Here is a 25,086-nt window from a genome sequence, read left to right on the forward strand (position 1 = left end):
TTGCACTTTCCCCCCGCCTCCTACCTTCCATGGTCCCTCCCGAACCCCCGATGAGGCACTCTAAGCCATATGGCATCAAGAAGCAGCTGTCGTTGTTGTACAGTCAATGTTTGGAGCTCATGTGTCATGTTGAGAAGGGAGAGAAGTTTTCAAAGCTGGCGAAAGAGTTTGGGAAGAACAAGTGCTGAGAGGTTCTAAGTTCTTCCCAACACCATCCCACTCCATTCACTTAAGCAATATCATCATAGCAATAAGGTGAGATCCCTTAACATTGCTTATTTCTATCAAATACATGCACTGAATATTCCTAAATTTGTACGTGTATGTTAGATGGTGCCTAGATAGATGTAGGTAGGGTGCTGTGGGGGGTGGTTGACCAAAGTCCAGACCCAAATTTATTTTTCACATAAGAGTTATTATTTATAAACCATGGAATTTGTAAATCGCAGCAGTGGTCCAGACCCAAATTGCTGTGATTTATGAGGATTGGTTTGGACATGTGGAGAGGATGGGGGATGATAACTGGGTGAGGAAGGTGAGAAGTGTTAATATTGGGGGTGGGGTTATGAGGGGTAGACCGAGAAAGACATGGGACGAGGTCCTTAAGTGTGACCTCAGGGTTAGGGGACTGAACAGGGAGGCTGCAATGGATCGTGCAGCATGGAGAGCCGCCATTAGGTGACCAAGGCCGACGCATGCAAGCATGTTGGAGCCTTTAACCCCTCCGTGGCCGCCGGCGTTGAATGACGTTTAGCCGATAAATGGCCGCCAGCGTCGTTTGAGAGCGGCCTGTAAAAAACTGTAAAAATTTTTGGGAAGTGAGTGAATGTTCTGAACGTTTTCACACTGACCTACACTACATTCCCATACACCCCATCAAGCAGTTCAGAGCCTGCTGCTGTGATGAGTGGATTTTCGATTTTTTCGCTCCTGGCCATGCCTAAACACTCACAACTACACTCATTATCTCGACCCAGGCAGAACATATCATCTTTGTCTTCTCTCGCAAAATACACACAACCACCTCTTTAAGAATATGAAGTAATACAGGCACATACAAAAAAGACATGATAATAAGTGAAAAATACATTTTTGTCTTGGTATCTTTACCTATTTGGTCAGGTTTGCTGTAATGGTTTGGATCATTCGATGCAATGCAACTTGTAGAAAACTGTGAAAACCTTTGGGAAGTGAACGAATATCTGGGACATGAGACTGACCTTGACTTCACCCTCTCACATATCATCTGTCAGTTCACCACCTGCTGTCGTGACGAGTGGATGAACGATTTTTTCGCTCGTGGCCATGCCTAAACACACATAGTTACAGCCATTATCTTGACCCAGACAAAAAATACAATCTTTTTCCTCCCTTGCAAAACACACACAACCACCATGTTTACAAGACAGCAGTATATATTGCAAAAATAACAAGGTAAAATGATAAAGATGAATGTAAAATGATAGAGAAAGATGAACATGTTATGATGGAAAAAATACGTTTTCCCCCGTCTGTAAACGTATTTATTTCTGCTTTGTATCTGTATTCGTAATAATTAGACTTATTCTTGGTTCTGAAACTGCATTACGATTATATTTTTAGCCATGCTCGTGGTGTGGGAGCTGCGACTCAACTTCCTTATTGCTAATTGGATCTGACCCTCCAGTTTATTCTCCCGTGACAGAGTCTAGCCTTGGAGGACGTGCAGTTTTCTCATTTAGGACTGAAAATTCAACTCTTTCGCTCCCTTTTCCATGCATGGGCACAATGATAAAGTAAAAAATAACTCGAAACTACCATAAACATATTTTATATCAAAAGGGTGAAAATGTATTCATAACATTTTTTTTTCTAGCCATTCCTAACAGATTATGTATTGAAATCATTTGATATCATCATATCTCATATATGTACAACATTTCAGCACTGTCTGCATTGTTTTGGGAGGTAAGGTAAAAAAAAAAATAACAACACATGCCCAACTGCGTTGCGTCAGTCCTCTGGGCGGCGAATATCGGTTGCCGATATTTCTGCAATTTCCGCGCTCCATTGCAAGCCACAAAATGCGTCTAGGAAGCTGGGATTTGCACTCTTAGGTGCATCTGAACTTTCTCTTCAATATTGCAAGAAAAAAAAAATCAATTTTCGAAACATCAAAAAATGGCCCCAGCGTCAGACTGGGGTGCACGGAAAATTCCGGGCCTTTGACCACGGAGGGGTTAAAAATGAAACGATGAAACGATATGTATATACATATATATATATATATATATATATATATATATATATATATGTTTATGTGTATATATACAGTAATCACTCTAATATACGGACGCCCAATAACCGAACATCCCCATTACCCGGACATAATCGTCCTGGGATCCAACATTCCCAAAATGGTCCAAACCCCCCCCCCACAAAAAAAAAAAAAAAAAAAAAAAAAAAAAATTCCCGTCCGTAATTTGAACTTACCGCGCGCGCCGCGGGAGAGCAATGTTTTGGTGCATCATTCCTCCGACGTCCGATAGAGCGCCGCTGCATCCTCCCCACTTCCCGCCTGTTTCTCACCGCGAGTGCACGCTCGTCGTAATGGCTGCCCACGTGATCGCTTTTGTGGTGGTGCCCTACCTGCTGCAGGGCCTCCTGCTGCTCTCGGGCCTCCTCTTAATGTGTGTGACGATGGCCCCGCCACCTGAGAAAAGGAAGAGAGTGGTGTTGACTCTGGAGAAGAAGAGGGAGATATTGGAGAAAGTGGATGCGGGTTGGTCTTCTTCCCGCATTCTTCGCGAGTTTAACCTGGCCCAGTCTACTTTGTTCGATATCAAGAGGTCCCGAGACAAACTCATGCAGTACACGGCTGACTTCTCGTTGAGAAGCAAACGCAATGTGGAAAGGAAGGTTATGTTTACCCCCGAGTTTACAGAAATCGGCCGATCCACGTTGATTTGGTATCGACAACAACGTGCTGCTGATGTGAAGGAACGTGGAACGGAGCTGAAGGCTGCTGCTAAGAAGTTCGCCAGGCTTCACGACGCCCTAGACTTCAAGGCATCCGAGGGTTGGCTCTTCGCGTTCAAGTTGCGACATGGCCTTACCAACCGTAAAGCACATGGCGAAGCATTGGACGCTAACGAGGATGGAGTTGACGAGTTTCGGCACAAGGTGAAAGGCTTGATCGACAGGGAGGGCCTAACTCTCGGTCAAGTCTACAACGCTGACAAAACTGGCCTATTCTATTGCTCGCTGCCAACGAACACTCTAGCTGAGGAGACGGAGAAGCGTGTACCTGGCCGCAAGCTTTCCAAGGAACGGATATCTGCTTTGTGTTGTGCCAGTGCTAACGGCATGCACTGGCTTAAGCCCGTTGCTGTTGGCCGCGCAAAGCAGCCTCGGTGCCTTCGTGGGGTGATGGATGTCCTTCCTGACGTATGGTACCATTCTTTGAAGGCACGGTTCACAGCTGTGATCTTCAAAGACTGGTTCCACCGTTACTTCGTCAAGGAGGTCATCCATTACCAGACGAAGACACTGCGAATCCCGCGCGACCAGGTAAAGGCTCTCCTTCTACTTGACAACGCACCTGCCCACCCGTGCGACAAGGACTTGGTTGCTGAAAATGGCCGTATTAGGTGCATGTTTCTGCCACCTAATATGACTGCTCTCATCCAACCAATGGACCAAGGAGTGATCGTGGCAACAAAGTGCCTATACCGTCGGAAGTTCCTGGACGAGGTGATGGTTGTTCTCAAGGACGAGGACGAGCACAGGGAGGGACGGGACACACGAGGCAAGCAGACTTTGGAAAACCTTCGCCGCTACAACATCAAGTCTGCGCTGTACAACTGGGCTAGTGCATGGAAGGAAGTCCCTGTGAAAACTCTTGAAAATGGTTGGTCTCGTCTGCTTCTCGGAACAGATGTGGAGTACGATTTTCTAGGGTTTGACGTGGATGACTTCCATGCACGGCTACGTACGCACGGCAACGATGTAGATGTGGACGATGTTCGTGAGTGGTTGGATGACGACGAGGGGGATGCTGGGTATCAGACGTTGTCTGATATCGAGATCACGTCTTTGGTTGCAGGTGTCAGTACCGAACTTGAAGATTCCGACGACGAAGGCGACGATGATGCGGACTCCTCTCAGCAGGACACTACTCCAGCCATCCCCAAGCTGAGCGCCCTCCGGAAACATCTAGAGTTCGTCCTAGACTACCTGGAACACCCGGACTGCGACAGGGAGCTGGGGCCCTTGGGACTCGTGGAGGAAGTGCGTGCTTTCCGGCAGCGCATCATCAATCGTCAGAATCGTCAGTCATTGTGTCAATCAACCATTGACAGTTTTTTCAGGCCCGTGACCCCCGCGTGCCCAGCCCTGGCTCCACTCTGTTGCCTCCCCAAGACAGGCCCTCATGCTCCGAGCCACAGCCCAGCACATCAGCCATGGTGGAGTCACCGCTCGACGTGAGTTTGCGGCTGTCTTCAGAGTCCTCTGCAGTGGGTACGCCATCACCACGACCCAGCGATGCACCCCTAGGTCGCCTGCCAGTGATACTCTCGGACTCTGACAGTGAATAAACAGCAAGAACTTCTCCCCTAGACCACACGGGAATTTTGAGTGTTGTGCAGTGAAAAAAAGTGTGTTGTGTTAAGGATTTAAAGTTGTGAGAGAAAAGACTCTAGAAAAAATATTTAACATAAATAGACTTGTTTGTTTTGGCTCTGGAAAATGAAAAGAATAGGAAAAGTTAAAGTGCAACACTTAGTAAGTTACAATGGAGCATTATTTAGACAAAAGTGCACACTGTGAAGAGAACGGACTTGTGTGTGTTATTGACTAAGTTCAGTGGAAGACTTCAGGAACAGTGTACTGCAAGTGCTTCAGGAAATTGTTCTTACTGTCAGAGTCTGAGAGGAGGCGGTTATTCATCGAGGTGGCCAGGGACTTGCTGTAAGTAGCCAGAATGATTCATACTGTACTTTTTTCCATACTATACTTACCTCATTTCACTCTTTAATGTCCTTTATTGGTGTGAATAGGGTGTTAGTAGCTATGCATGTGCAGTAGGAATGTGTTTTTCTGAGTTAGGCTAGGTTAGGGTCCATAAGTACCAGAATGTTTATTAATATATGAACATACTTCTAAACCCTCATTTTATGTTTCTTTTGCATTTATTTCAGTCATTTATGTGCCTTATTGGTGTGATTTGGGTCTTAAATAGGTGCTATGCATGTCCAGAGGGAGTTGTATAGGTGTTTATCTGAGTTAGGGTCCATAAGTACAAGTCCATAACCTGGGGCCCAATATCCGGACAAAACCAATAACCGGATCTACCTATGGCTCTATTACGTCGGATATTGGAGTGATTACTGTATATATATATATATATATATATATATATATACTGTATATATATATATATATATACTGTATATATATATATATATATATATATATATATATATATATATATATATATATATATATATATATATATATATATATATATATATATATATATATATATTATATATATATATATATATATAAATATATATATATATATATATATATATATATATATAATATACATATATATATACACTCAATCCTTAAGTAACACGTGGTTGAGTAACACGTTTTTGTTCTAACACGGTCAGCATAATGAGACAAGTCATGTCAACACGCGGAAAAACTCGAGCTCACGCGGGAAGTCAGCTGGCCTGGGGACAAAATTTGAAAGCCGCGCGCTATGACGTCACCCTTTAACCTCTGGGTATATTTCCTGGGCGCATATTTCCATTCTGGGTATTTATCTCAGTACCACAGCCAGCCACCTCAGCCAAACAGCCCTAGTGAGATGTGATAGGTTAGGGTAGGTTAGGTTGCTGAAATTTTGCCTGGGAAGCACAGTGGGCATATTTTCATGAAAAACCTATGGTTAGTTTCGAAACGAAAGGGCAAGTGTTGTTCCTGGCTGAGGGTTCCTGGTGGTTTTTATGAATACGCATACAGAATGGAAATATGTTTTCTGGGCAAACTCAAGGCCGAACGGTTTGACGAAATTTATGGGTTTCGGCAATTTCAGGGGACAAAATGGAACGACAATGTATGCTAATCAGAAAAAAAAAAAAAAAAAAAAAAAAAAAAAAAAAATCCTTGCGTTCTTGTAAGTTAGAGTTCAGTTCCACATTCTTCGTTTGATTTCATGCTTCCCAACACATTTTGGACCAACTGGGCATATGGTTATCAGTCCTTTCTCATGCCTCATCTAGTTCTTACCCACAATTATCATGGATTTTGCAGTTTTAAGGAACGAAATGGAATGAAAATGTTTGCTAATTAGAGGAAAATTTACTCTTTCGTCCATGTGTTCTCGTAAGTTAGCATTCAGTTCCACATTCTTCGTTCGATTTTGTGCTTCCCAACACATTTCCAACTAACTGAGCATACTAATATCAATCCTTTCTCATGCCTCACCTAGTTCTACCCCACACTCATAATAGGTTTCAAAGTTTTAGGGGATGAAATGGAACGAAAATGTTTGCTAATTAGAGGAAAAGTTACTCTTTCGTCCATGTGTTATCGTAGCGTTCAGTTCCACATTCTTCGTTCGATTTAATGCTTCCCAACACTTCTAACTAACTGAGCATACTGTTATCAATCCTTTCTCATGCTTCACCTAGTTCCACCCCACACTCATAATGGGTTTCGCAGTTTTAGGGGACAAAATGGAACGAAAATGTTTGCTAATTAGAAAAAAACACTTTCGTCTACCTGTTCTTGTTAGTGTTCAGTTCCATATTTTTCGTTCGGTTTCGTGCTTCCCAACACATTTAGGACCGACTGAGCATACGGCTATCAAGTCCTTCCTCGCGTCTCACAGACTCTACTTCACAGTCATATGGGTTTCGAGTTTTAGGAGACGAAACTGAACGAAAATGTTTGCTAATCACACACACACATACACACACACACACACACACACACACACACACACACACACACAAAATACTTCTGCTCGTGTAAGTGAGCATTCAGTTTCACATTCTTCGTTCTTCTTCCTGATAGTCTTATGTTTGTCGGATTACTTCTGGGAGGTAAATAAACGTTTCATACTAAATCTGTTTCTCCCGTCGTTTTAAGTTCTATTCCGCTGTCAACTTGTTTGACACGTCAGGGTTACGGCGAAATTAGGGCCTGTTCTAACCTAAGTGTAAGTTTAAACTTGACCTAACCTAGCTTAACTATACCTTATAATTTAACCGAACCTAACGTAGCATCCAGTTGGGAAGTTGGGAGACGAAAATCACCTTTGAGTACATCAAGACAATCATGTTATGGCTTAAGGAACGTGATGATAAAATGTGGGAAATTTTTCAACAGGAAAAGGTAATTTACCATCCTGAAAATAGTCAGAAAAATACAGAAAACAAACTGGAGGAATATGAACTGAATTGGTAAGGTTCTTCCACTGCTTTAAGTGTACAAATACCAAAATGGCAAAAGAAAAAAAGAAAAACCATAGCATAAAAGAAAGCACCATCATAACGATTTGGAAGGACAGGGAGAAGATAAAGATCGTGCGTAGGATGTGATGCAATCCTGGCAGCTGTGAAGGTTTATATCTTGTCCTGAAACTGACTGAGAAGCTTATAGGGCGTTATGTGGAGCGTCAGAGAAAGCAAACTCTCACTTTTACCCCTTTTTACCATCTTACCCCACGTATTTACCTCCACCTATATGCACCATCAGGTAAAACACTGAAAGAGATATAACTGTTGTAATTAAAAACATCAGTGGTATTAAAAATGGCATTAACAAAAACAGAAGTTGGACTGGGTCAACACCACCTCCACTGAGTACCCTGTTGTTGATACGTAGCTCCACGGTATTTTACTCCCGCCCCCCAACCCCAAAGTTGTTGTCAAAGTTTGCCTTCTCGTATCATGTGGCCTTCGGGAGAGACGTTAGGTTGTAAAGTTAGACTAAAATTTACGGGTCTGGCTGTTTTAGGGAACAAAATGGAGCAAAAATGTTTGCAAACCAGAAAAAAGGTACTCTTTCATTCATGTGTTCTCCTGAGTTAGCGTTCCGTTTCACATTCTTCGTTCGGTATCGCTCTTCTCAACACATTACTCTTCGTTCGGTATCGCTCTTCCCAACACATTTCGAACTGATTGAGCAGTTTAGCCGTATGTTTAGTTTATCAGAAATGCGTTGGGAAACGCGATATCAAACGAAAAATGTGAAACTGAACGCTAACTCACGAGAACACACGGATTAAAGTAATTTTTTCTTGTTAGCACAAATTTTCGTTCTATTTCGTACTCTAAAACTGCCAGACTCGTAAATTTTTGTCTAACCATATGGCCTAAGGTCTCTCCTGAAAGCCACATGATATGAGAGCTGGCGAAACTTTGACAACAACATTGGGGTTGGGGGATGGGAGGAAAATACCGGGGAGCTACGTATCAACAAAAGGGTACCCATCCCAACTTTTATTTTTGTTAATGCTATTTTTAATACCATTGATGTTTTTAATTACAACAGTTATATCTCTTTCAATGTTTTACCTGATGGTGGGTGCAAGTGGGGGTAATTTACGTGGGGTTAGGTGGTAAGAAGGGGTAAAAGTGAGAGTTTTGGAAAGTTGCCAGAACACATTGTACCATTATACATGTAAACATATTGTCTGAGTGACGCGGATTTGGGTACCACGGTCCTTGTCCAGTCCCTATTGCCCGCGGTACTCAAGGATTGAGTGTATATATATATATATATATATATATATATATATATATATATACACTCGCTTGGTAAGCTGCTGTACTCAGGCAGTTGCAAGCGCTTCTCCCTTCGTGTCAAGTGGGGTTGGTGGAGGATTAGTGCCCCTCTCTGTAAAACAATTAACTCTGAGCCCTTGGCCACCCCGTTTGGGATACATGGCGTCTGGCAATGATGATGATGATGATATTTGTATATAATATACATATGTATAAATATATATATATATATAAATATATATATATATATATATATATATATATATATATATATATATATATATATAATATATATATATATATATATGTATATATATATATATATATATATATATGGTCGGCGCAATGGAAGTCTGGACCTAGTCAGAGCACTACCAAAACAACAACAAATCATCACAGGAAACATTTATTTATGAACAGAAAATGTACTTCAATGCTTATCTTAGTACTCTGTCATTTCCCCCTTGACCTTGATCACCTCTTGAATTCTCCTTGGCATACTCTCTACTAGATTAGTGAAGTAATTGATATTCATATCCAGACACCACACACGCTTGATAACCTCCTGGAGCCTGGGCACTGATGACACTTTGGCATCCTTCACCTTGTTCATGATCTCCTTCTACGCATTTTCAATAGGTTTTAAGTCGGGACTATTGCCTGGCCAAGGGAGAATGTGAATATTTTTACTCTGGAGCAACTTCTTCACTTTTTGAGCAGTGTGACAGGGGGCTGAGTCATGCATGAAGATGGAGGTCCCATGGATAACCATGTGATCAAACAGATGCCTCTTCAGAACCTCACTGTATCAAGCAGCATTCACTGTAGTTTTTTGGTAAGAAATATATACCACCTCTGCCCATTTCGGCACTGAACCAAGCCCAAACCATCACTGAGGGACTGTGCCTTACGCTCTTGATGGTGCAGCGCCTGTCATAGCTACCTGTTGGTCCCCTCTGGCCTGCGTACCTTGGTTCGATGTGAGCTAAGCACCTGAAATGTACTTTCATCTGAGAACATAACTTCACTCCAGTCTTGAACAGTCCAATGCTGATGTTGTCTTGCAAATTCAAGCTGCTTCTTCCTCATCTTCTCTGTCAGGAGAGGCTTCAGTGCAGCAATACGGCTGGAGATCTTGTGGTCTTTCTAAAGTCGATGCTGTATGGTTCTTTCAGACCCATCTTTCAGCAATTCAGGGTACATATCTTTCAGTTGTCTAGCAGTCAAATGTGGGTCTTTTATCACAGCTTGCTTCAGTAACCTGTCTGTAGTTTGTGATGTCTTCCTTTTAGGTACTAGCCTGTCTTTATGTTGGGGGAATTGTGTTTTTTGGCAGGAGGCAGGCAGGAGCAAAGAGTGCCATAACGGTAGATTTTCCTCGCCCAGTTCGAATACAGATATCCTTAATTTTTACATTTTCCTCTCTCATAGTTAAAATCCGGGCTTTTTCTACATTAGTTTGTGGCTTGGGACCTATCTTCAATGATTCACTAAGGCAGAGGAGGGTGTGAAGAAGAGAGCTTTTTGAAATTAACAAGGGCCAGGCAGGACAAGAAAATCTGACATGCTCTCCCATCCAAAGTCCAGCAGGCACTTCGTTTTGTTTTTCATTTTTGAAGGCTCCAACATGCTTGCATGAGTCGGCCTTGGTCACCTAATGGCGGCTCTCCATGCTGCATGATCTATTGCAGCCTCCCTGTTCAGTCCCTTAACCCTGAGGTCACACTTAACGACCTCATCCTATGTCTTTCTTGGTCTACCCCTCACAACCTCACCCCCATAAACTCACAGCATGTGGTGGTAAGCCTGTAAAGTTGCTAGAAACCACCAGAAAAAAATCCACCAACTACAGGAATTTTCCTACAATATTTCCTGGAACCTACAAAATATATGGTGTGAATTAGTGGGTCCAGACTTCCGTTGTGCCGACTGTATATATATACGTTTCATTTCGTTTCGTTTTGTTTTTAAAGGCTCCAACATGCTTGCATGTGTCAGCCTTGGTCACCTAATGGCGGCTCTCCACGCTGCACGATCCATTGCAGCCTCCCTGTTCAGTCCCTTAACCCTAAGGTCACACTTAATGACCTCGTCCCATGTCTTTCTCGGTCTACCCCTCATAACCCCATCCCCAATATTAACACTTCTCACCTTCCTCACCCAATTATCATCCCCCATCCTCTCCACATGTCCAAACCACCTCAATCTACCTCTCCTCATCACAACACCAATACACTCCAGTCCCATCCTACCTCTCAACTCTTCCATTGTAAACCCAGCCCCTCCAGGCCTTGGACACAGGGACGCACTGCACATCCACCTAATCATTGTCATTTCTGTACGTCTGAGCCGGCGAATGTCTTCCTCCTTCACTGTCCAGGTCTCACTGCCATACAGCATTACACTCCTAACACATGCTGCATACAAATACCCCTTAGCACGTAGGGAGAGCCCTCTCAATGTCAGGAGAGGAAAGAGCTCCCTGAACTTCTTCCAACCACTTCTCACCCTAGCCACAGAGCTAGCTCCAGCCCCACCTCCAGCACACAACATGTCTCCCAAATAACAAAACTCTTCCACACACTCAAGAGATTCACCAGCAAGTTCAATCCTTTCACGTCTGACGATCTCCACCTGCTCACCCCGGCATGCCGTACACATAAAATCAGCATTATCTCGCAGTCTACCTCTGATACCACTACATCTCTTATGCACCCATTTATCACACACACTGCACAAGATGGAATTACTTCCCACGCCCTTGTGGCAAACTGCACATGGCCACTCTCCCTCGTCTTTGACAGTACCACCACCAACCCTAGATATCATCACTTTTGTTTTATCTGCATTTACCCTTAAACCCTTTTGCCCCATACCATCTCTCCACTTCCTAAACCTTTCCTCCGCCTCCCTTTCATTCTCTGCAATCAACACCAAATCATCAGCATACATCAACTCCCATGGGAGTCCGTTTCTAAAGTCACGTGAAAGGGCTTCAAGTACCATGATAAACAACATGGGACTCAAGACTGACCCCTGATGCACACCAACATTCACGGAAAACTCATCATTCAAATCTCCATTCACTCTCACCTGGGTGTGAGCACCCACATACATGGCCATAACCACCCTAACCAGCCACTCCTCCAAGCCAAGCTTTCTCATTGCCCACTTCACCACCTCTCTAGGGACTCTGTCAAAGGCCTTTTCCAAATCAACAAAAACAAAATAAAGATCCCTTCTCCTACCAATATATTTTTCCTGAAGCTGTCGAACAATGAATATGGCATCAGTGGTCCCCCTACCTGGCATAAACCCAAACTGCATCTCATCAATATTCACTCTTTCTCTAATCATACCTTCTAAAACTCTCTCCATTACCTTCATTATCTGATCTAAAAGCTTGATACCTCTATAATTTCCTCTTTCCAGGGCATCACCCTTCCCTTTATACACATTTACAATTACACTCTTCAGCCAATCATCTGGGACAACACACTCATAAATAATCCTATTTATCAGGTCAGTGACTAAACTCACCCCTATATCGCCTGAGGCCTTCAACATTTCGGCAGTCAACCCAGACACACCTGCTGCCTTCCCCACCCTCATCCTGCCTATTGCCTCACTCACAGTAGCAGTATCAATCAAAGGCCAAGGGCCAGACACTGGATCTGCTGGCTCCAAACCTTCCCTGTCCCAGTCAAACTCCTCATTCAACAACCGGTTATAATGCTCTCTCCATGCAGCTTTAATATCCTCACTGTTCACCAATACCCTTCCTTCATCATTCTTCACACACTGCTCCTGATTATCCCTCTTCACCTGACCTGCCACCCTAAATATATTTTTCCTTTCCCCATGATTTAGGTTATCAAGTAATTGTCTCTGTGACTCAGACTTTGCCCTGTATACCTCTCTCCTAGCCCTACGCTTGGCAGCCAAATATTCCTCTTTGCTACCACCCTTCTTCCATTCACGGAAAAGCCTTCTTTTCTCCTTAATTGCAGCTTCTACACCCTCATCCCACCACCAAGTTACTTTATGTCTTGGTGGTCCTCTTGTCCAGCTGCATGTTACATCAGTAACTCTCAAGAAATTGTTCTTGAGGGCTCTGTACTGTTCATTAACGCCTCTGTCTACAGCTCCCTGTTCAGCCACCACTCTCCTCAATTCGCTATAGAAGGCATCCCTTACTACTTGGTTTTTCAGCTTCCATATTTTCCTCCTAGGTACATAAGTCCTCTTTTTCATCACTTGTTCTTTAAGCACCATATCACAAATCAATAGTTTGTGCTGCTGCACACACTCCTCACTTCCTATAACTTTAACATCCCTCACTAACCTCCTATCGGCCCTCCTAACCAGAAAATAATCTATCTGACTGCTATTTCCCCCAGACTCATACGTAATTAACCTACTGTCTCTTTTCCTAAAATATGTGTTGCACACAATCATGGCCGTTGCCTCCCCAAACTCGAGTATCCTTTCCCCTTCTGCATTCCTTAGACCATATGCACATCCTCCATGCACTCCTTCATAACCTTGTGCTGCTTCACCTACATGACCATTTAAGTCCCCTCCCAAAATCACTCTCTCATCATCCCGCATACCACCCACTACACGTATTAAATCATCCCAAAATTTATCTTTCTCTGCTTCATCCAATCCTGCCTGTGAAGCATATGCCGATATAATCACAACTATCTTTCTTCCCAACAGAATTTTCACTACCAATATCCCATCGCTTCCTCTCAAAACATTCATAACATATTCCACCCATTTCTCCGCAACCATCACACCAACACCTCCATATCCGTCTGTCCCCCCCTGCCAAAACAACTTATAGCAACAGTCCTTCCCAACAATCTTTCTGGCTCATCCATCCCTGTACCGGACTTCCTGCAAACACGCCACATCCACCCACCTCCTATTGAATGCCTCAACGACTTCCCTTGCTCTTCCCCTCAAACTTCCCACATTCCATGAACCCACCCTCATCCCCATGGGTGATTTACTGTCCTCAGGCTTGCTTTGAAACCTTTTTTGTTTTGTCATCTTCAGTATTAATAAATGGGGACAGACACAGCACAGGTCCCACTCACTGCACAATCCCAGGTCCAGGCAATGGATCTGGGACCCCTAGCCCACCAGCTTACCAGTGGCTGTGGCAGTGGCCTCGGGGCACCCTGCCAGGACAGCTGCAGGGACACCCTCCAAGCGCGTCTTGGCACTGCAACTTTCCCGCCATTATACACCCACCGATAGGGCAGCCTCCTGGGGCACTACTTCCAGGTTCGGGCCCCTCTCTATTGGGCGGAAGCGGCAGCCTGGGAACCGCAATGCCCTGTACTCTCTAGCACAGGCCCGAGCCCCATCTCGCCCTGGACCCATGATCTATGCCGGCGGAACCCCCGCCACGCCTCCCCCCAGAAGTCTGCCACTAGGTAGCGGGGGCAAAGTTTTCTGGCCGCATGCCCTTGCTGGCGCCAACCCCTGTAACGTAGTGGGATACGTTGTGTGAAATGTAAAGTGCATGTGGTGTAGTGCACAGATAGTTAGAGGAAATGTTTGGGAGAGTATGCTGGTCTACTCTCCATGTTACTGTCACACTGAAAAGGTCAGCAAAGGGGGATGGTTAGACAGCTAGTGAAACAGGAGCTCCAGCTCTCCCTATCACCAGCATTCCTATATATATATATATATATATATATATATATATATATATATACACTAGGTTCGCACAGTGCACGAGAGATTGGGCAGTCCACGACCTCGTGCACTGGGAATTCGCGTACTGGGAATAGATAATCTTATGGGAATAATTACATATGGGCCATACCTCCTCATACCTGGACATTTTTTGGCCCTTAGGGACATAATAAAGGTCATATTTTTCAGACACTGTACTAAAGTTATAGCTACAATAACAAAAATATGGGTAGTCACCTTAACAACTGTAGCTAACAGGCCTGATGACCTTAAATAACAGGGGTTCCGAGGCGCGGCAACTCTTACAGCGCTGCACTCCCCACCGCACCAACACTTCCCTCCACAGACTCCTCTTGAGCACCTTCCCCAGGAGCATCAAAGTCACTAACTTCGGCCATAAACCCTTCAAAGTCCAATGCTGACACTTCTGACATTGCATCCTCTTCATCCTCAACAGGAACAGGAGCAGATGATGTTGCTGGTTCTGCAATTTCACCAACTTGAGCCCGCTGTGTGTAGCTTGTTATGAGCGTCTGTCTTCTGTTTATTTCTTCCCTGTGCCTGTCTGTGTAGAAACGGAAGAGTTTGTCAATACCAACCAGAAGTTCCTCTGTTTTTAGGTTGCTCACTTCCTGTTCCTTCACCTCTTCCTTGAGCTTATCCACGGCAGCAAGGATGTTGCTAATGTTTGACCTACACAGCTCAGTCCTGCCTTCCATCACACTAGGCTGCTCAACTTGACTCTGCCTGGCGTCAGGCTCTGCGCTAGCAGTAGAATGCCCGGGAATTTCTGCGCATCAACATGATGACAAGTGACGCGCTGTGTGAGGGGTGGTCGCGCACTAATAGAAAATGGCAGTTTTGAGCCACTCCTAGCCTCTGCCTCGCGTTCTGTGCGGTAAACTCGCGCATTCAAGGGTTTTTGGTTATGATTTATGGTCACTCGCACACAATGCGAATCGCGCACTGTGATGGCGCGCACTGTGCGAACCTACTGTATACATATATACAATATATATATATATATATATATATATATATATATATATATATATATATATATATATACAGTATATATAAACACAGTATACACATGTACTGTATAAGTGGATCCTCACTATACCAGCTCTATTGAGCGGAAGCATGATCCAATAAAGACAATAAAAATAGCCTGTTCCTGTATATCCAATGGTCCCCCCCAAGGTGGGATTTCGAGCACATTTGAAAATAAATTAGTACAACAGCATACTCTACTACTAAAAATGAAAACTATACCCATGTTATACTAACTTGGCCCATAACTTCACTCTTGTGCAGCTTATTTCACATCCTTGTCGTAGCACTTCTTCATGACTATTACAGTATTACTATTGTCTGTTATTACAACTCAGCAATCACAATGGGGAGAGGGCAATTTCAGATCAAGTAAAAAAGCATAGGAAACACATGTATTGCGAACCATTTAACAGACATTGTTTGTCACTGCGACAGAGCTCAGTGGTCTTCACAGTGTCCATAAAATCCGATATCCAGTCAAGGTCCATTAAATTGAATGTCTAATGTATATATAAACTATAGACAAGGTAGAAGGCCAGAAAAAGATACACAAACCGCAAGAGAGCTTCTATTAACAAATGATGAAAAGTTTATGACAGGAATCATCTTTCTTACTTGTACACAGTAATTTGTTTATGACACCCAAATTCTGCAGAAATAACATGTATGTTACTAAAGAGCACCAATATAGGTTTGTTGACATTGGCAGTGGCATCCTCCAGAGGGCAATGGATCAATTTTGATCCAAAATTCCTTCTTTCCCAAATAGTCCCAGTTAGTTAGGTCTGGTAAAATTCTGGTTTAGGTTAGTAGGAATGAGCAGTCAGAGACAGACTGCCTTTTGACCCAAGTCTGCCTTTTGACCCAAGTCAACCTGAAAGTCCAACATGACAGATGGCCACTTCTCTCAGTTTGGGTGTAACACTGATGACATTCTAGCTTAGTTGATATCTTAAAAATTAGGCATTTCTGCAAAAATTAAAATCTATCACAATGATAATTACATTACAGCTGCCTGTGCAAAAGTTACAATTGTAACTTCTATGCATGTGAAACCTCATGGGATTTTTTTTTTTTTTAACTAACTCATCTCTTTTAGTTTAGACCTACCTTTTTTTTTTTTTTTTTTTTTTTTTTCATAGTCAATCTGCGGAAACTGCACAGGAGAACCCATGCATAAAATTCACAATTGTACCTACTTCTTCCTTCACTTTCACCATCCTTTTTCTGTGTCTGTCCTCCATACTTCCTATTTCTCCAATCTTTCCTATCACTCTCTCCTTTTCAAGTGGCTTTACAATGAATGACAAGCCTATTGGTATGGTTTCCTGTAAGCCAGGAAACCATTTACAGTACAGTGCTGGGTGGTAACCATATAACCAACCCATACGTGCTCCCCATGAGTCAACATGTAGGTTGACCGAGGGTTAGTGCTGTTCCCCATAAAATAACTAACTCAAAGACAAATGGCCACCCCTTTCAGGGTTATGGTGACTGGCTACAGACAGATAGATAGAGTTTTTTTCTCAATAAACTATAAAGTATGGTAATTATCATTGAAAGAGCATGACAAAATTGGAGAAATGGGTACTTTTAAATATATCAACTATAAAACCACAAGTTTTACATCCAAACTCTGGCAAACAGCCACCCACCATGTCAAACTTTCCGGTTGATTCAGCTCCACAATCTGTCACTAATCATTTGTCCCTGCTAACCCAACCTAATATGACCCAACCTACCCTAACACAACTAAACCTAACCTAATCTAATCCAACCAGACCTAAATTTAATGTAACCTAACTAACCTGAATGACATGAGGAAGAACAAGTTTTTGGTCTGAATCGACTCATTGCCCCCTGCAGGAAGCCACCACTGATGCTCACAAATCTAACTTCATGCTCTTGAGTAATATGCTATTTTCACAGAATTTGGGTCATGAATGAATTATATAATCTTTAGTAGGACAGTGAGTCCTTGAAATACGAAAACTCGAAGTACGAATTTCCGATGGTACGAAAGCGATGAATGTAGGACAAATTCCACAATACGAAAGTATCTGTCTCGATGGTGCGAAAAGAGATACAAGAGGAAATATGAAAAATTCAAAATGGGTGCCCCGCACAGCGCCGCGCTTGCTTGCGGCGAGAAAACAAACTAACCCCTCTCTGGTAAACACATTTTGCGCGCTTCCCAGTCGAGTCACATCTGTCCTCTCCTCTCAGCTTCGCTGTATGTTACACAGTTTTTCATTGTTCTTCCTGTTTTTGTACTTTCACCATGCCTCCCAAGTGCCCTGCATCATCTTCATCATCCAGGGAACCAGCTGCCAAGAAGAAACAACACCGTACTCTGACTCTGGAGAGGAAATTGGAAATTATTAAGGTCCACCATGTGACTTAGTACCATATCAACGACACGAATCTCCAGCCGCAGCACAGGTCTGTATTTAACTGTACAGTGTATTAATACTACAGTAATTAGTTGTATGTTTTATTTTTTAATGTCTGTACAATCGTATAGTACTGTATACATGTATTGCATACTGTACTTCTAAATAGGAGGGGTAAAGTTTCAGTGGGGGGTCCAATGGGATCCTGGAACGCATCCCCCCCTTTATATGTATATTTCAATGGGGAAAATTGTTCCGATATACGAAATTTCGGATTACAAAAGTTTTTTTTGGTCCCTCTCCCTTTCGTATTTCAAGGACTCACTCTATAAATATTTCAGCAGAATCTGAATGTCATATATGAACTTACAGTTACAAAAGATAATCCCTGTCATAAAATTTTCATAATTTGTTAATGGGTGCTCACCAGCAGTTTCTATGTAATTTTTATTGCAACTGCCCTGTTTTGTCCTTTCTGCCCACTCCCATGGCAAAAAATGTTATTTCCAACAAGGGAGGGCAAATGTTTACAAAACCATAACACCGAATTTTTAAGATAAACTGTAGTAACATGAATCAATTAATTGCACTGTTCAGAGTCAAATTTCTTCTGTGATGTTTCCTCTGCAAATAAAAAGTAAGCAAGATATGGTGGGGTCTTTAATGGGTTTCTGAACAATTCGCCGTCAAGACGATCTGCTGTCATTTAATGCATTGTTAAGGCTTAGTAAACATTAACCCTAAACTAGCGTTTTTTCTTAATGGTGCTAGGTGGGGGTGCTCATCATCCACTCACTCAATGCAGTGTTGCCTTATGGTCCCTACACTGAGTGTCAAGTCAAATGGTACACAGGAAACCATTTACAGTACGACACTGGGTGGTAATCATACAACCGGGGTTTCTGGCAGGGTTAAATATCCCCCAGATTCCTCTATCTAAAATTACTAAATTATGGCAAATGTTTCGGAAAGCCTCAGAGGGTCCAATACCTACCCAGGGCCCCAACCAAATGGGCAGATTCACATAGCCATGTGGAATGTGAGAGGTGTGAATGAGGAGAGAAAGAACGTGCAAGCAGTGAATGTGTTCAAGTGTGCAAGATATGCCGTGATGGCACTGTGTAAAACTAAGATGAAAGGGTGTGAAGTGGAGGAGTGGGAGGGTGTGAAGTGTGTAAGGTCAGGCACGAATGGGAGGGGAAGATGCAAGGAAGGAGTTGCTTTGTTGATGAATGAAGTATGGCAAAGTGGAATGAGAGATTACAAATGTGTTAGTTTGAGATGTAAGTATGTCAAGTTCAAATTTGAGAAGGTGAATGTGGGAGTGATTGTAGATTATGCACCGTGTGATGACAGGAGTGAGAGAGAGAAAGACAGATTTGGGGATGTGTAGGAGAAAAGCCCAGGAGTTATAAAATGATTGTAATGCACCAAATGAATGGTAGAGTAGGCACTGGTCCTGTGAATAATACAATGGGTAATAATGGAGTACCAGGAGAGAATGATAATGGGAAGCGACTGAAGGACATGCATCTGGAAAGGAGGTTGTGCATTTGTAATTCTTATTTTAAACACAAAGATGCACATAAATATACATGGCATAGAGGGAATGGAGATCACATTGAAAGGAGCCTGACTGATTATGTGCTTGTAGAGAAATCGATGCTGGATAGCGTTGCTGATACGAGGGCAGTGAGGGGAAGATGTAGAGGTTTGTCAGATCATACGACTGTGGTATGCAAGATCGAGATGAGAGGAGTGAGGTGAACCAAGAGAGAGAGGAGCCGTCAGGGAGAGAGACTGAAATTCAAGAAGCTGAGGATCAAAGATTTGACAGACATGCACAGGGCCAAAGTGGGGGAGGAGTTAGAATCACTGAATTGGAATTAAATGGATCTGGACAGCTTGTGTAATGTATATAGGGACTGCTTAGTTGGAATGCTAAAGCGGCGTGTGGTGTGGCAAGAGTAACAACAAAGATTAAAAGTATGGCGTGGTGGGTTGATGAGGTTAAGAAAGCAGTGGAGGAAAAGAGGCAGAAGTGGCTGGAGTGGATACAAGACAGAGATTCAGTTGAAATAAGAAATGAATATACTGAGATTAATAAGCATGCAAAGAGACTACCGGTACCAAAAAGGAAAAAGGAGGTAAATTATGATCTGGGAGGAAAAATTAATGCAAATTACTATGAAAATACGAAGAGGTGCAGAAATGACAATGGAGAGAAATGTGAAAGTGTAAAGGATGTAAGTGGTAGATTATTAATCCATTGGGATGAAGCAAGGACAATATGGAAAGAATATTCTGAATGTCTGATGAATGGGACTGGAGAGGGCAAAGTGACAGCTAACATGATTGGTTTTGGAGGTGTACAGAGAAGGAATGCAGTGCCAAGAAATGTCACACTCACAAAGGTGAAGAACGCTGTGAAGCGGTTGAAAAAATGGGAAAGCAGCTGGGGTTGATGAGGTGTATGCAGAGATGATTAAGTGAAATGGAAAGAGTGGCATGAGGTGCTTGTTGGAGATATGTAAGAAGGCATGGGTGAGTGAAACTGTGCCCCTGTACAAAAATAAAAGTGAGCAAAGGGAATGCAAGAATTATTGAGGCATAAGTCTATTAAATGTGGTAAGAAAGGTACTGTACATGGAAGAATTATTATAGAGATATCAGAAGTCCTAGTGGGTGATGAACAGGGTGGCTTTAGAAGTGGCAGAGGATGTGTGGATCAAATATTTGCAGTAAGACAGATCATGGAGAAGGCATGTGAGAAGGACTATAAGGTGTTCATGGCATTTATGGATCTGGAAAAAGCATACAACAAAGTAGACAGACAGACTGTGGAAGGTTTTGCACATGTACAGTGTAGACGGTAAGCTGCTGAGTGCTGTCAAGAGTTTTTATGATCGAAGTCCAACCCCAGCACTGGGAAGAAAAGGACGTTAAATGAAGAAGATGATGATGATGATGATGTAGTGAGGCTTGTATAGGGGTAACTGGGCATTTACATGATTGGCTCACGATCAATGTGGGCACACGACAGTGTACAGTAGTGTGATGTCCCCATGGTTGTTCAGTACACTGTATATTGCTACGGATGGGGTGATGAGAAAAGTAAAAACACGAGTAATGGGGAGAGGGATCGCGTTGGTAATGAATGGAATATCTCAAATCTGCTGTATGCCGAAGATGCAGTGCTAATTGCAAACACTGGACAAGAGCTTGGTTGACTAGTGCAGTTTTGTAGATGTCTGTGAGCATCGTGCCTTGAGAGTAAATGAAGAAAAGAATAAAGTGATGGTTATTAAGAGAGAAGGTAACTCCCAGTGTAATGTTACAATGAATGGAAGGAGACTAGAATTGGTGAGAGACTTCGAATACCTGGGCACAGTGACAGAAAAGGGAGGAAAATGAGCAAAATAAGTGGAAAGTAGAGTGACACAAGGAAGGAAAGTAGTTGGTGCAATAAAGGCCTTGATAAGAAATAGAGGTTTGAGTGTTGCAGCTGCACGAGGCTTACATGAAGGAGTGTTAGTGCCAACCTTAACCCCTAGGGTACGCAATTCTCCAGCCTTGACTACCCCCCAGGACGCAAATACAGGCCTACCGGCATTTCTTTACTATGCCAAAGTTAAAAGTTTTATGCCCGATTTATAGAGCTTGAATTTACATACCTAAAAATGCAAACCCCACCCTCCTAGACCCAACAGTTACCGAGCTATGGCCTGTCAAAGTTGATAACAGTTACCCATCACGGTCCCTGCGAGAAAGAAAATACGCTGCTCGCACCTGTTTTCTTCACAAAAATAAGTACAAAAATCACCAAAATCAATTTTTTTTGGTGTGTACAGATGTTATAAATCATTAGAATGTGCTTAGAAAAAAAAAAAATGGTGACAAACCCCCCAAATAAATATGATAAATACAGTACCGTAGTAAATATTATCCTCCCCTCCTCTCCCCATAGCTTCAATCCCTCCCCTCCCCTCCCCTCCCTGTCGAGCTGTCAAATCTACCTAGGGGAAATGGTCATGAACTCCCCCCCCCCCCAGTAAAATTATGATAAATAGTAAAAATTATCCTCCCCTCCTCTCTCCTCCCCTTCCCTTGCCTAACTTCCCCTCCCCCCTCCCCTCCCCTCCAAGCTGTCAAATCGAGCTAGTTTTCATTTCATTTTGTTTTGTTTTTCAAGGCTCCAACATGCTTGCACGCGTCGGCATAAAACAAAATTCCTTTTTTGAGTGGGTTTCGAATAAAGAAAGCTAAAATAATTGTGGTGTGCATATCTGTATGCAAGGACACGAATAAATTACAGGTAAAGATTCAAAAACACGTGCCATAAAGCAAACAAAATATGCAAAATATTCAAGGCCAGGGAGGTAAAGATACTGCATGCTAGGGGATGGGGTGGGGGTGGGGGGAGGTAGTGGGAGGTGGTAAGGCCAGGAGGGGGTGTATGGGGATGGAGGGATGGAAGGAAACCACCACAAGACACAAAGAAAGGACCCCAGTGGAGTAAGGGACATGGAGGGAGGGTAGGGGGGAAATACCCTCCATGGGGGGGGGACATGGGAGGATCCACAGGGGGGTGGGATGCATGAGGAGGGTGTGAGAGGGGTGGTGGTGGTAAGGACGGTGGGAGGTAGGGTAGTAACGAGGTAGTAGGGTACAGTGACATGGCAAGAGAGAGGTGGGGGGTACACCTCCCATCACTTGGGCATGGGCCTGGGTTTCCCTTCCGGTGTGTCCAACACTTAGTTCTGATTGGTTAGAAGCCATCTACATCACAGCCGGGATGGAACCATCTGCCGCCAGTTTTTTGTGGATGTTACATGATTGGCATTCCTCGTCCTTTTAAGAAATTGCGCAAAAAAGCTCGATCAACGGGCTTAGTACTTTAGGGGTTAACATACGAATGTGAGATTATGGTGAAGCATGAAAATGAAAGGTCAAGAGTAAGAGCAGTGGAGATGAGATTGCTGAGGAATGTATGTGGAGTATAGACAGTGGACAGGATTCGGAATAATGTGGAGTGATGAAGTCTGTGGACACCAGAATCGAAGAGTGTACTGAGATGGTTTGGTCATGTGGAGAGAATGGATGACAAAAGAGTGGTGAAAAAGGTATATCTGAGCAAAGTAGGAGGGAGGAGGTGAGGTAGGCCAAGAAGAAGGTGGAGGAATATGGCAGATGAGTGTGTGAGAAAGAGAGATATATATGGAAGTTTGTGAGGCTAAGGGACTAACAAGAGCGCAAGCTGGCTGGATTAATTTTGTGCAGAGAAGGGCATTACGAGGGATTTGGCACCCCTTTTAATGTGACAGTGTATACGTGAAGCTGCAGAACCTGGTGAAATTTGGGGGGACCTATCTGATGGAACCAGGATTCTGTGGGCTTGAATGTCCAGTGAATGGAAATGTGGCCCAATGAATTGGCCAAACTCAGGCTGTCTGGACATTGCTACTCCTCACCTTGCCTTTGGGTGGGAAAGAATGATGATGATGAAAATAAAGAAAAATTCATGAATTTCAGGCCATTTTAGGCATTAAGCTACTGAAATGCCACAACCTAACCTAGATCCATCTCATCTGAGCCTGGCAGAGATCAATTTACAATCTTATCCTAAGATGTTGATGGAGTCCATCTTGACTATGGTTTCATATTTAAAAACATGCAACAGGCTGACTTTTTGCCCTCTGATTGGCTGAATCACAATCATAATGCCTCAGAAATAACAAAAGCATACTGCCTATGACCATAATGCACCACCGTGAAACAAAAATGCATTGCTTTTAATGGATGCATAAACAAACCATCAGCACTGGCACGCATTACCGTAGAGACCCCACAACATCACGTTTATTTTTAATTTTCAGAAACGTCACTGAAGAAGGTTGATTCAGAAATGTGCAATGAATTACTTCATGTTATTAATTCTTCTGAACATGGGTGTCATGGTTTTGTGAACACTATCCAACATGACCATCAAAAATCTATCGAGACGAAAAACCATCAGGAACATGGAGGAATTTCAAAACCGGGTACCAAACTGTGGGAGCCTTGCTCCCGTCTACTCCATATCATGTATCCAGACCACGACAAAACTTAACCTTGAAAGCCATTTATAGCCGGTCAGCCACATACCACAGGAATAATTTCCATTTTGGCGTGTTCAATGGTCACTCAGATCCGCTATTCTGCGAGTACGACACCGCCCGATGCTGTACCTGACACTTCAATACATGGACGATTCCTCATCAAAGACGATTCCCCGTCATTCTGTAAATTTACTTGATATTATAATAATTATTTTTCTTAGGGAAGGTCTATGTTCAATCAACAGCGTTAGCATTGAATAATATTAATAAGTAGCACATTTAGTCAATAATTATTTCTGACTCGCTGTAGTCGACTTTGAATTACATTTTATCGTCACCTACATGTCACTAAGGAAAAACTGCCACTCTTCACCAGATTATTTAAATTTCGATATCAAAGTCGGTCAACTAAACCCCGTTCATTTTTTGTGCCCTCTTTGTCACTAAAAGGAAGAGAGAAAACATTATTTTACTCACTGCTACGAGAGAGGCTCCAATACAGTCTATCTTCCCTATTGGGACGGTTATTATCCTTTCCTTCCTTAAATATCGATAACCTTTATTTTACATTCATTTCATGTATTTGTCCATCAAAACAAAAATAAATAGTGTTACGAGAAACAAGTAACGATTCTTCTATAAGAAATAGTAACACAACGTGGCTGAAGATCCTACATTACGATCATAAACAATAACAAACTCACGTGTGTCTACTGCACCGCTGGACCTGCTGTATAAAGTTTATGGAAAACCGTCGCATGGAGTCCGGTGCTGCCTGTTGTACCGAGCAGACGTGCTTCTCTCCTAGGTGCCCGGAGGACAACACTCACGGCAAGAAACAGGTGATAGAGTTGAGTGTGTAGCTCTTCCTCGGCAGCTAGTGCTTCCTCTTGCTGCGAGGTGGAGTATGATCCAGCCCATTTCTATGGATACTGTGGTGTCGGCCATGGATGTAGCGGAGGCAGACCCTTTCAGGCCACCGGGAAAGCGCCCCATAGGCGAGGCTGCCCCAGAGGAGGATAAGGCGACCTCTGGCAAGTC

At 43.1% G+C, this 25,086-nt stretch overlaps 1 protein-coding gene across 1 annotated transcript in view; it reads right to left on the reverse strand.

Annotated features, from left to right (window-relative positions):
- TyrRS-m (Tyrosine--tRNA ligase, mitochondrial) overlaps positions 1-24,149 on the reverse strand; it is an 817,527-nt gene extending 793,378 nt beyond the window's left edge. Inside the window, exon 1 of the mRNA XM_080273695.1 lies at positions 24,092-24,149. Within this exon, the coding sequence (XP_080129821.1) occupies positions 24,092-24,109 (18 nt within the window). The 5' untranslated portion in view covers positions 24,110-24,149. The remainder of the gene's footprint in view (positions 1-24,091) is intronic.
- Between the last annotated feature and the right edge of the window lie 937 nt (positions 24,150-25,086).

This window comes from Coenobita brevimanus, chromosome 55 (assembly GCF_032717465.1).
Source record: "Coenobita brevimanus isolate Jiangsu-jjx chromosome 55, ASM3271746v2, whole genome shotgun sequence".
NCBI lineage: Eukaryota > Metazoa > Arthropoda > Malacostraca > Decapoda > Coenobitidae > Coenobita > Coenobita brevimanus.